Source organism: Acanthochromis polyacanthus, chromosome 5, assembly GCF_021347895.1.
Source record: "Acanthochromis polyacanthus isolate Apoly-LR-REF ecotype Palm Island chromosome 5, KAUST_Apoly_ChrSc, whole genome shotgun sequence".
Taxonomy (NCBI): Eukaryota; Metazoa; Chordata; class Actinopteri; family Pomacentridae; genus Acanthochromis; species Acanthochromis polyacanthus.
In genome coordinates this window covers 12309937-12321775 of record NC_067117.1, presented here as the reverse complement: position 1 = coordinate 12321775, position 11839 = coordinate 12309937, and the positions used below count along the sequence as shown (strand labels likewise).

Sequence of the window (11839 nt, the reverse complement as noted above, 5' to 3'; positions counted from 1 at the left end):
AAAACACCGTTCAACAAGAAGGTCACCTTGGAAAAACATTTATTCAACAAGTTGTTAAACTGCATTAGCACAAATTGTCAGAGCTCAGAGAATCAAGCAAAGTAGTACAGAGTAAATGCCTTCTTTTGAAAAAGTGGCATACAGTCGGTAAAATACAGAATTACAGATAATGTCTTAGGGATAGCCTACAAAGAACAGCACCAGTATTTACAACCTCTGTCTGCTTCATTACTGGTATAAAGTACATTCCCTCTACCAATGTGATTCATCATTAGAATTAAGAGTGAATCAAATGTTCTTTAAAAATGAAAAAAAAAACAAAAACAAATAAAAACCTCGGACGAACTTTAATTCGATGACTTAAAAAGAAAACACCAAGATGTTAATGTAAAACTCAATCCAGGACTCTGTTTCAAAATATGCAGGGCAAGACAGAATTAATTTTAAGTGAACAGATGGCAAAAAAAACAACCTTTCAGTATAATGGGAAAATCTTGCCATGAAAACTTACAAAAGGAGAAAAACACTTTAGTCCTTTGTTGTTTATTTAACAGACTATGATTACTCAATCTATAACTTGGCCGATCTTAAGCTGCCTTCAGCTAGCAAACAAATTCTAAAAAAACATGACTATAAAAATTTGTCTTTTCGCAACCATAGCTTCATCCTGCAGACGAGCAGTCCAAGATCTTCATTTCCTCTCATTAGATCGGGAACGACTGTAAAGGAAATCAACCCGTTAATGCATAATTAACATTAAAAATATGTTAGTGGTTACATTAAGTCTGAAAGTATGATAAGATTACGCTTCAATTTACCTCCTTGATCGTGAGAAGGATCTTGAGCGCTTGCGGTTCTTGTCTCTGGAGAGAGACCGATATCTACGTCTGTCTCTTGAAAGAGACCTGGTGAAGGAAGAAGACAAAAATATTTTTACCATCCTCTTACAAATTTGTTGCTGAACCCTCTGAACCCAAAACCCACAGGGGAGGCTCACTAGCAATTAAACGAGAAGATTAATATCAGTGTCATAACTGTCTGTGAACTGTGATTCTGACAAAAATTTTTAGCACAACTGGTAAGCCATGAGACTCATTTGTCAAATGACAAAAAACTAAACTTCTTAAGCTGCAGACTGCGGTTACACAGATAAGAGTATTGAAACAATAAAATCTAAAATGGTAAATATCTATCAGTATAGTAACAGCTCTAGGCACTTGTAAAAATGTTGTATGTGTTATGAGGTTTTTACTAGTTTTGTCAAATGAATCATTTGTCCTGTTTGTGAAAGACTTTATATTGCAGTGAAGAATTGGCTCAAAGTAAGTACACGTGTGGCAGGAATAAATAAATAAAGCCCAGAAACTGCTTGGGTTCAGAGGGTTTAAAACTGATGGTTGCTACCAGGCTTACCTGCTGCGACTGCGGCTCAGGCTCCTCCTCCTCGGGGATCTACAGTGCAGGTGAAGTTAAAAAAAAAAAAGAACAAAAATGATTAGGACAGCATATTTAACACTTCCTATCACTAATGAAACCTTTGGCATTCTGTTTTCTTGGTTACATGTACTTCCTTGTTTGTTAATAGAAGGAAGATTTGCATCCATGAACTGCATCAAGGTCAATTCATTTAAAGAAGACTTTGTGCAATGAGCACCAATCATGGAGCCAGATTTGACAACATGAAACAAAATCAGGGCTCGACATTAAGACTCGTCTATGTTACAACTTCTATGGCAAGTGGGAGAAGCATTTTCTTAGGCCATCTGTTCAGTACAATGCTGCTTTTAAACAACACTGGACGCACACAGCTTGTGCACAATGTTGTACACAAAGTAAACTGACTCTTACAGAGGACCTGTTCAGAACAGGAAAGGCACTGTGAAGCACTAAATCACTAGAAACCTACATGTGATGGCTGTAAAGACTTATGCACATCACATAGGTGTAAGGCTATCAAAGGACAACTACTGTTTCCTACTATGCCGTTTTTCTAAAATATTGATTTGTTAATGGTTTTTGGATGTTTATCGCCCTGGGAGAGGTGGTTGTTTAACTGGCACCATAGAGCTCGTCAGCCTTTTGGAGTTCGTAAAAACAAAAGTCTGACCTGATGAAGAGCTAAGTAGGATCAAATCTTTGCCAGTCAAAAAAATTGGTTGTATGGAGTGAACTGTGTAGGCAAACTCAATTTTTCTGTAGGAATTTTAAGATAACCACAAATTTTAAAAACCCTGAAACAGGGTACAAAACAAAACACACTTAACTCCACTAGATGATTCAAGATGGCTTAATGTCGAGCCATGAAAATGCACTCAGCAGCGTAATTAAAACAGAAAATTGGATCAACCCATTTAATTTTTGCAAATGAAAATTAATGACTGCAGGTCTACTTCCTGACCTTTACAGTCTGAAATTGCTCTAAATTACATAATTGCAGAGGGAAAACTGTCAAGCAGCTTTGAAAGCTAGATTACGCATAAAAACTACAAAGAGCAGGATAAAAGCAACTTACTATTTTGGGGGATTTGGACAAGATAGAAATGATGCTAGGAAGCCAGACTGATGGTGAGGGAGGTCGAATTGCAGAGAGGATTTGCCACATGATGCAAATGTTGGCGATATGAAGTTGCTGGAAGGGAAGTGGCTGGTAGGAGGGGGTAGTTGTAGATTTTCCCTGCCTTTTTGGGGGGGGTGTGGGGATGAGTAGGGATGTAAGCCAAGGGCTGTTCCCGTTGACACAGTAGATGTGTGGAGAATAGAAAGAGTAAAGACGCTGATTGGTTGATAATGTGAAGTGGGCCGCTGTCGATTGGATAAAGGTTGGAGGAAGAAGAGGAGGATGCTGGGAACTGCATGCTCAGGAACCAAAAGGTTGGTGGAACCTGACGACTGGCGGTGCGCCTGGGTCATGTGACAACACCAGCCAAGCTGATTGGGGCTCGCTGGTCAGCAGTCACATGATGCTGAAAGAAGGACTAGTTGACTGACTCAGATGGTGAGAAGCGTGGTGGTGACTCTGCAACGGGGTTCAGTTTTATTAATAGATGGCAACTGAACTCAGAAAACAAAATTTACACCTGCAGAAAGTAATTCTAAAAGTATGTATAAAAGTGTTGATGGGTGATGAAGTGCCAACTGTGCCTCTTAAAGATGTCTCCATAAAGCAATAATACTCTGGTAGAGTTTAGTGTTTCTACAAACATACCTTTACAAGAGTTCATAAACAGTCAAGTGCCGATTTAACCTGCAACTGGACTTGGAGGCAAAACTGGCACTGATAAAAACACTCCTGAAATGCTAAAATAATGACAGCAGTTTGTTTAAAGTATCACTCCAGTCAATATGGGATCAGAGGCCGTATTCACAAAATATCCTTAAGGGAAAAATAGCTCCTAAGTGGCAGAAATGACTATTGGAGAATAAATCTAAAACTCAGAGAGAATTAAGAGGTGGTCAGGAAGTTTTCCAACCCGTCAAATCGATCTGGTAATTTTTCTGTTCTCACACGCTTTAACAGTAAGGATGAACTTTCGAAAGCAATTTATTTTGATGGTAGTTAGTTTCTAAAGATTTAGCACGTTTACCAGTAAGTCAAAACAATACAAAACAGGAAATATGATGGTTTGCACAACTTTGCACTAAAATCAGATCTTGGACTGTCTCAGCAACCAGTCAGAGTAATTCATTGAACCTAAATGCACTCTTTAGACATCAGTACAGCAACACCTACTATTTTAAATAATTAAAGTGGGTTTCAGGGTCACCTCGCTAAAACTGGTTCTATATGTAGAACTGCCCTAATAATGGATGCAGGGCAACTGAATTAATAACAATTGCACATATAATACTTAAGTAAATATTTTACTTTGTTTCATGTATGAGAAACTAATCATTAGTTCATGCCAGAACTTTGTCCAGTTAATCACCAAGTTCAACTGTGAAACATAACTTCTTCTATAACGACGGCAACCTTGCCTCTTGTCTTAGTTGGGATACGATAGTTTGTGAATACAGCCACAGATTTGTTTATTTTTTAAAGAAATGAAGGACAGAGAGTGACACCAGTTCATCAGAGCCTGAAACGGGCAGATTCATAGATTATCTACTGATGAACTTACATTGTATACATAATAATAATAATTCTATTTTACTGATGTCATCTAGAACACCGAGTCCTAAAAATTAAATTTAGGCCATAGCGTTCAGAAACTTGCCACCCTGCTTGTCTTCGGATTAGTTTGTCAAAATTTACATATGTCGAAGACCGGAAAAGATAATAGGTTTTCCCCAATATGTGAACTTTCCAGATCTGAAACAGTTTTGCCAAATTTAAGAGTCATAAAAATACCGTTTACAGTGTGTGGATACCAAATATCTGCTTTGTCAGTAGTGTTTATTATTAACACTGCAAATGAGACTGTACTAGTAAAATTAACCATTAAGTAAGAAATACATACCTGCGTCTGACTGGAGGACTACGTCGCCTAAAATCATCGCGAGGGCGTCTGCTCCAGGATGGAGGAGGGCCGCGGCTTCTGGAGCGCTTTTCTCCGGTGGATAACTCGACACGCACTCGACAGCCACACATGTTTCTAAACAGGAGTCATCAAATCAGTGGAAAACTACAAAAGCACTTCAAATAAATGATCACAACTGAGTAATCTGTTGGGGAGGTGTTACCTGCCATCCAGTTCTCTCACAGCATCAGATGCATCTCTGGGGTCTTCAAACTCTACAAAAGCAAAACCTGGAGGATTCCTGGCAACCCAAACACTTCTTAAAGGACCATAGTATCCAAAAGCTCTTTCCAACTCCGTCTTGTTTCCATTGTTTCCTAGATTCCCAACGTAAACCTTGCAGTCGAGGGGACAGTCTCGATGAAAAGCAGGGTCTTAAAGAAAGAGAGAGACAAACATGGAAGGGCACATGATTACAGCTGTCAGACCTAAAGATCTTAAAGAATCTGAAACAGAAGTCCACTGAAATACATTTTACTAAAACTCATAGGATTACAAAGAATTTTGCAGAACAGAAGAGAGGAGGAACGGCACCATAGACACAAGACCTGCATTGTTCTCAACAGTGGAGGTCTTTAGCATTAGGAAACCAATAACTTATAGAAATAAATATTCATATTAGCCACCCCGATTTTGAAAAAAGTAAAGATAGTTACATTTATGTGAGCTTCAAAGTACTCCTTACAGATGACACCCGTAGTAAACGCACATTTAACCAGCAAGTGGAAATAATCTGATGTGATCCAGGAAGCCCATCTGACATGACACAGCGGTTGTGGTGTTTTAGTGTCTCAGATCATGGAGATAAAACCCCAGCTTAACAACAAAACCTCCAGAAAACAAAACTGCAAACATTAAGTGTAACACACAAATGTATAAAGCAGGTTGATTTAAATGCCGCATCAAAAAAAAAAAAAAAGATTTTAGCCATTTTAAACCAATAATGAAGATTTTCAGAATACTAACCTTGAATTTCTGAAGTCTCAAAAAAATTCCCAGAAAATGTGATCTCTGTTCTTTAGCTAAAACTGATTCAGGTGAGTCACTAACTGCTGTTTTTGCAATAATGCTGCAAAACTCTTCTGCTACAATCACTAAATTGAATGCTCATTGATTTAGAGCTACACGATTTTTTTTATTTTTATTTTTTTAAATAATCATGTCTGCTGCCTTTCCTTGTCTTAACAGAGTATATTGACTATCTTTGGAGAATGCATCGATAATTGGACTAAACGAGGCATTTGAAAATGTCATCCTGTGCTCTTTGACACTGTTGTGCATTTTTCAACCTTTTCCAGACTAAACAATTGATAAAGACGGGGGAAAAAAAAGAGCTGCACATTGCTCAGTGATGAAAATAATTGCTGTTTGAAGCAAACAGTTTTTAAGGCTAAAGAGCAAAGGCAACTTTTCATAATTAAATGCTGCACATTTAAGAAGTGTGTTTTCATGGTAGCTGGTCAACTATTAATGAAATTGATCACAAGACAAAGCTTTAAAGACATGACGAGTTTAAAGCTCACAGAACGTTCACTCACCCCCAAGACAGACGAAGCTTATCACCTTGACTGATTAGTTTCACAGGGGAAGCCCCAAAAGTTTCATCAATAATTTGTGAAGTAACAAGTTTTCATACCTCCCATTCCAACTATCTTCTTGTTAGAGTCCTGGAATCAGATGCACCTGAAAGAAAAGAAAGACAGTAAGAAATTGTTGCAATCATATACTTGGGCTCTAAATACAATAAATGTGTCGTCCCTTAAATAGGTCGATCATGATTGTGTTACATTTTACTCAACTCCTCTGCAGTACAATGAAATCTTCTCAAACTACAAGAGGGCCACTCATGTCCGAAATATTGGTCTAAATGCCACAAACGTGACAACGTAACCAAAATGCAATGAGCACAATAAATAGGACTAAATAAATAACACTCAATGTTAAAGAATAGCAGACATTTTGGGGGAAGATGACCATGTTGTCAGACATCTATTTAGAGGGTCAAACAGAGGATTGTTGTACCATGCCGCCTGAAACTATTTCTAAGACAACAAACAGCAGAGTTGTGAACATTCGGATGCTTGCTACGACCCTTCGTCTTTCTCTTGTCGTCTGTAGCATCAAGTCCTTTCAATAAACCTGCATTTTAAAAGTAGCCTTTATATTCACAGGTCAAAAAAATGTCTGACATTATCTGATCATTGTCCTTTAAAACCACACCTGACCAGGATGTAGATTACTTCAATGGTTAAGAATTCGTCTCGAGTTGGGCAGCTCAAAAACCTTGAATGAGCTAACTTTGAACTAACTAAATCAGAAAAGAAGACCATTTACATGCTCCACTTGTACTTTTGTTCAGTGTAATTTGGTCCAATAAGAAACTAACATGATGTGATTTCCAGTGACCATACAATGAGAATGGTCTTCCATGTGATGTGTGCATGAACGTACTGTCATGCAGCAATAGTTCAAAGCTTTCCTCACCTTTTTTCTCTACTTGCTTCATCACGAGCAATCTCTCAATGTCCCGAGACACAAAAGTCATCACCTTGCTGACAGATACCACTTGTTTGAACTTTTTCAAATCCAGAAAACCAGTGTGTTTGCATTGTTTGTATGTTGCATCCTTGATCAAGATTATCCTAAAGAATTAGACGGGATCAGTCTTAAAATGAGGCAGAAGTTTCTTCCAAATTTCCATTATCTTTTACTTCTGATTGGGCGTCAAAATCTGGGGCACCCATCTTGCCGACAGTCTGGTCATCCCCGAGATGTCAGTCATAACAGTGTGAACAGAGTCAACACTAACGTACATTATTTCTGCTGTGTGTTGGACAGTTGCATATCTACCATCCATGAACATGCCATAATTTGGCCTCCAGCTAATTGTCTGTGGTTGCCAATTTCAGGTGCTCTGACTGTGGGTCTTCTCTGCCCCACTTTAAATCATCAACCCGCTTTCCTTTACATTTAAATAGCTAGAGGAATCCTCACCAAGTGATCATGTCTGTCTGGATTTCCTTGGGGGTCATTCCCTGTTTATGTACATACTTGACCACAGCTCTGACTTCTAGTCAAATTTTAGGTTTCCCTCTCATATACTGAGAGGGAACTTTAAAGGGTGTCACAAGCAAATACATGACAAGAAACATTTGAGTTTTTGTGGACAGACATAAAGCTCACAGTCCTTCCCCTTGTTTCCAGGTGAGACAGACCACCATTTGAATTAACCTCGTTATATTCACAGCAAAGTACTTAAATCTTTAATATTATTTAGTGCAGGAATGTCTCACTGAACTGCATTCACTTTAATTGTGTGAAGACCTGAATGTTGTGTTTATTAATCCACTTGAATGTTACTGCTTTTAGCACAAGTGAAGGCTCAGTGAATGAAAAGTAGTTGAGTTTAATTAGCTTGTATGTTGACGGCGAACCTGTTATACCACGCTTTTAAGATACTATTTGGTTTGTCTGGTATGGGCATTACTGCCAGTAATACATAAAGTAATTACTTTTAAATCTAATTCTAAATATTCACACAGCCAAATTGCCCATCCTCCCCCTGACGAGCCATGCGAGCATCAACGCTGCTAGCGAGCACAAAATGAAAGAGGGCGCAAATTTAGCATCAATGACCGTAAAAAGGGGTTTTTAAAAAATATCTGAGTTCACCAGAGGCAAAGTTAGATAGAAAACGCGCAGATACCAAACAGGCTGATATGCTCAAGTAATGTAGCTCACCTTTATACTTGCAATAGCTCGACAATAAATGATAGCAGCAGATTTCACGCCGCCAGTATCGGCAGGAGGCCTAGCTTGTTAGCGGGAGCAGCACAGCGGAAGAACAGGACGCATTTCTTCTTCTCTGGTTTTATTGTGTGTCTGAAACGAGGCTCCATACCGCCACCTACTGCACCGTAGTGGACAGTCCGCGGGAACATACTCAATTCACCAGTGTACAGTATTATCTAGTCCAGCTTTGATAACAGAGAAATGTAATGTGATAGTCATTGACAAGAAATTTCATAGATTTTTTTAATCTCTAACATTTTATTGTTTGTTTAATTTTTTTCCTCAAAATTGCACAACATCACTTTCTGTGCAAAATCAGTGTCATTAAAGGCTTCTAAATGAAATTCTATTTATTTTGAGAGACAGGTTATAGTATTCTAGCAGATCTCGTGAGTTTTTTGTGAAATTATTACACAGATAAAAAGAGTCCAGCCAATGTTAGAAAGAGGAGGCCTCTGTTGTAGTTGTCATCCATCCAGCTAACCCCATCCGTGCTCTCTCAGAGCCAAATTTAATCTATGCTCTCTTACAATACATCCCAGAAAATGTAAACAACAACAAGAGGAGATTTAATCTGACCTAACAGCTTAGACTGTGACTGGCATTTATATGAAGTGTACACAGAAAAAAAGGCATTGCCACAGCAACACATTTTACATCAGTGTAAGTAGGTTAAATTACACTGTGTTATAACTGCAGGGGCACACAATGGGTATTCAGTGCAGCTGTCTTCCTCTTTCTTCGACCAGTCTTTCAGTCCTCTCACTGATGGTTTCATTTCAAACCTTTTCTTTGCCTCAGGGCTGAGGACAATCTTGACATCTGTTCTTATTGCTGTGACCTCAGCCTCGCACGTGATCTTTTTCAGATATTTTGTGAAATACTAGTTTCCCCCTGTGTAAAGACACAGAGATCTTCTTCCTCCTTGTCAAGGCTAACATTTGCAAACACAACATGGCAATGTGCCCATACCACTCCAATACATTAGACCCAATTTCCTCGGGAAAAACAAATAATGTTGCTCAACAGAAACACAGACACAACAGACAACAAACAGACAGAAAAAATGTTTAAATTGAAGCACAAATGCTGCCAGGGACAATCAAATTGTGTTTATAGATCAACACAGGCCACTTAAGGAGTTATTTTCTTCATTCTCTGTACCAACATTGTCACCTTATCCATATGCACAGCAAGACAGTCCAGAGGTCAAACTTGCTGGTCTGCTCCTGTGTGGAATTTGCATGTTCTCCCTGTACCTACTTGGGTTTTCTCCTCCCACAGTCCTAAGAAATGTGTGGTGATTCTAAATTAGTTGTCTGTCTCTATATTATAGCCCTGCAGTGAGCTGGTGACTTGTCCAGTGTGTCCCCTACCTCTCGCCCAGTGTCGCCTGGGACCCAGACGCCTGTGATCAGATAATGGATGGATATATGAACCCTGGAAAGTAGAATGTAAGTGCGTTTACTCTGTTTCTGCACTTAGGGACAATTTTGAGGTACTTATACTTTAAGTATTTCCAGCTGGGAGCATTTTTTAAAAATTGCCAAGTGTAGCACATTCAGTGGGGAGGCTGCCTTTTACTAGTATGTCTAAAATGCACGTAGCGTTAGTTATGCTTCATTTATGTTCCATCAAATTTGGTGAAATTGCAGCTGAAAATATTTAGAACAGCTTCAGTAACACCAGTGATAATGGACTCACTGTTATTTGCTCTCTAATTTAGTTTTGATCAGAAACACTTAAAAATAGCTGTTTTTGCTGGGTTTTACACATCTCACTCTGGCCATATGATGGAGACACGAACATATTTAAAAATCCTCCCATTTTATCTATGAAGTTGTTCATGTTAAACCTAGAGTTTTGCTATTTTTACTGACTAAATATTTCAGGCGAAACTTTCAAGCAATTGTCAAGAGCCTAAGAGGTTAAGCAGCCTAACTGCATACAGAGTTGCTAAAACTACCTCCACCTCTAATATTTGCAGCGCTGCATATTATCAGTCACAGGGGGAATTTTCCTGCAGAATAAGTGGTTTTGCTTTTAATGCTTTGAGTGAATTTAGCTGATAATGGTTCTGCAGGATTGTAAACACAACTTTTACTTGTAGAACGCTTGATTGACATTTTGGACTCGTAAATAATATGATAAAATGAATTGGAACATGTTGTTTTCTAGAGGGCTGGACTGTGGAGAAAGCCTGCAGATTTGCAACCACTTTTATTACGTGCATGAAAAAATACAGATTTGAGCAATAAGTGTTGCTTCAGTAGTGAGTCTGAACAAAGCCACTGCCAAATTCAAGTCACAGTGAATCACGCACCAATGCCACAGACATGTACGTAATATCGTTTGTGTTTCACGATGAAGAGAAACATCAACTTTTCTAGGCCAGCGTGACCTTTTAAAGATAGAACTGAAATGAACGGCTGACTGCCGCTAAGCTATTACAGAGGAACATTGGTGAATCAACAGACAGCCTTATTGCACAACAGGAGGAAACACCACAGACGACCCGTTGAAAGTGTGCAGGTGGGCGGGCAGATACACTTCCCGTATACAAGCACATTCAAGAGGCGGTGTTGAACAGGGGAAGAGGGGTGTAACATAACTCTGACCATGAACCTCTCACTGCTCACATCACAACATGACACACAGGACAAAGAGAGATAGTTCCTCTTTAATTCAACCTTTATTTGTCTTGCGCCAGAGGTAGAAATCAGCATATAACATGTACAGTATTTCACTTGCTAATTACCTTGTTTTGTTACTGTACTAACCCTAAATGTAACCTTCATTCAGACACATTTTGGAATCACTAATGATGCGGTTGTGTTTGTTTTGAAGCATCCTCTTTTGCATGCCAAACTGCTACATGTCTTGATTACCTTTTTTCCACACATCTAATATGTTTGGACTGAGCCCTAACTGCCGAGATTCAAATGAGTTTTTGTAGCAATTAACCACACGTGTCTCAAGCTTTGAGTACTGATTGCCTGACACAACAGATGAAATTGCTGCGTACTAGACTTCTCTGTAATTGGTGCCAGATAATATAATTAAGAATAACAACCCTCATTAGCACAACTTTCAGGCGAGTGCTGCCCCACGAAGGAGAGAGGTGTTTCAGTTTGTTGTGTTTTCTTGTCACCGGCTTAATATCTTCATTGTTTGCAGCCTCACAGCACCCACTGCTGAATGTGTACAAACAAAAACTGCAAATCAGCCATTTTTCATCCTTTTAATACTTTCTCTTTTCCTCTGACCTCATTAAACCTCATTGTGTGAAGAATAATTTAAAGCCTTGGCCACAAGCTCTGGTAACATGTCGGATGAAAGTGACAAAAGAGTTAAAGGAACCAAAAAGCACTGTTATTACAATAAATAATTAAATATGTCACGTGTTACAGGCTGAATGTGAACACGTCCACTCACTTGGCGGTTTATCGCTAAAACTAGTGCAGTCTAGTACAACAGTCTTGTAATAAATCGTTCCTTCGTGAAAGCTATACGGGAAGTGTAAAGATTAA

The 11839-nt window shown here is 38.8% G+C and overlaps 1 protein-coding gene across 1 annotated transcript; it reads right to left on the bottom strand.

The window, feature by feature from the left end:
- Nucleotides 1-22: 22 nt before the first annotated feature.
- srsf3a (serine and arginine rich splicing factor 3a) lies at nucleotides 23-8401 on the bottom strand. The gene is made up of 7 exons (XM_022189250.2): nucleotides 8259-8401; nucleotides 6154-6200; nucleotides 4681-4891; nucleotides 4458-4592; nucleotides 1414-1452; nucleotides 819-905; nucleotides 23-719 (listed from the first exon to the last, which is right to left on the bottom strand). The coding sequence occupies exons 2-7, from the start codon at nucleotides 6158-6160 to the stop codon at nucleotides 692-694; spliced, it is 507 nt and encodes a 168-aa protein (XP_022044942.1). The 5' UTR covers nucleotides 6161-6200; nucleotides 8259-8401; the 3' UTR covers nucleotides 23-691.
- Nucleotides 8402-11839: the final 3438 nt, after the last annotated feature.

Coding starts and splice junctions, on each gene's coding strand:
- srsf3a (XM_022189250.2), bottom strand. Junction 4,593..4,680: donor GTGAGAGAACTGGATGGCAG/GTAACACCTCCC, acceptor ACTCCTGTTTAG/AAACATGTGTGGCTGTCGAG. Junction 720..818: donor TCCTTCTCACGATCAAGGAG/GTAAATTGAAGC, acceptor TTTCCTTTACAG/TCGTTCCCGATCTAATGAGA.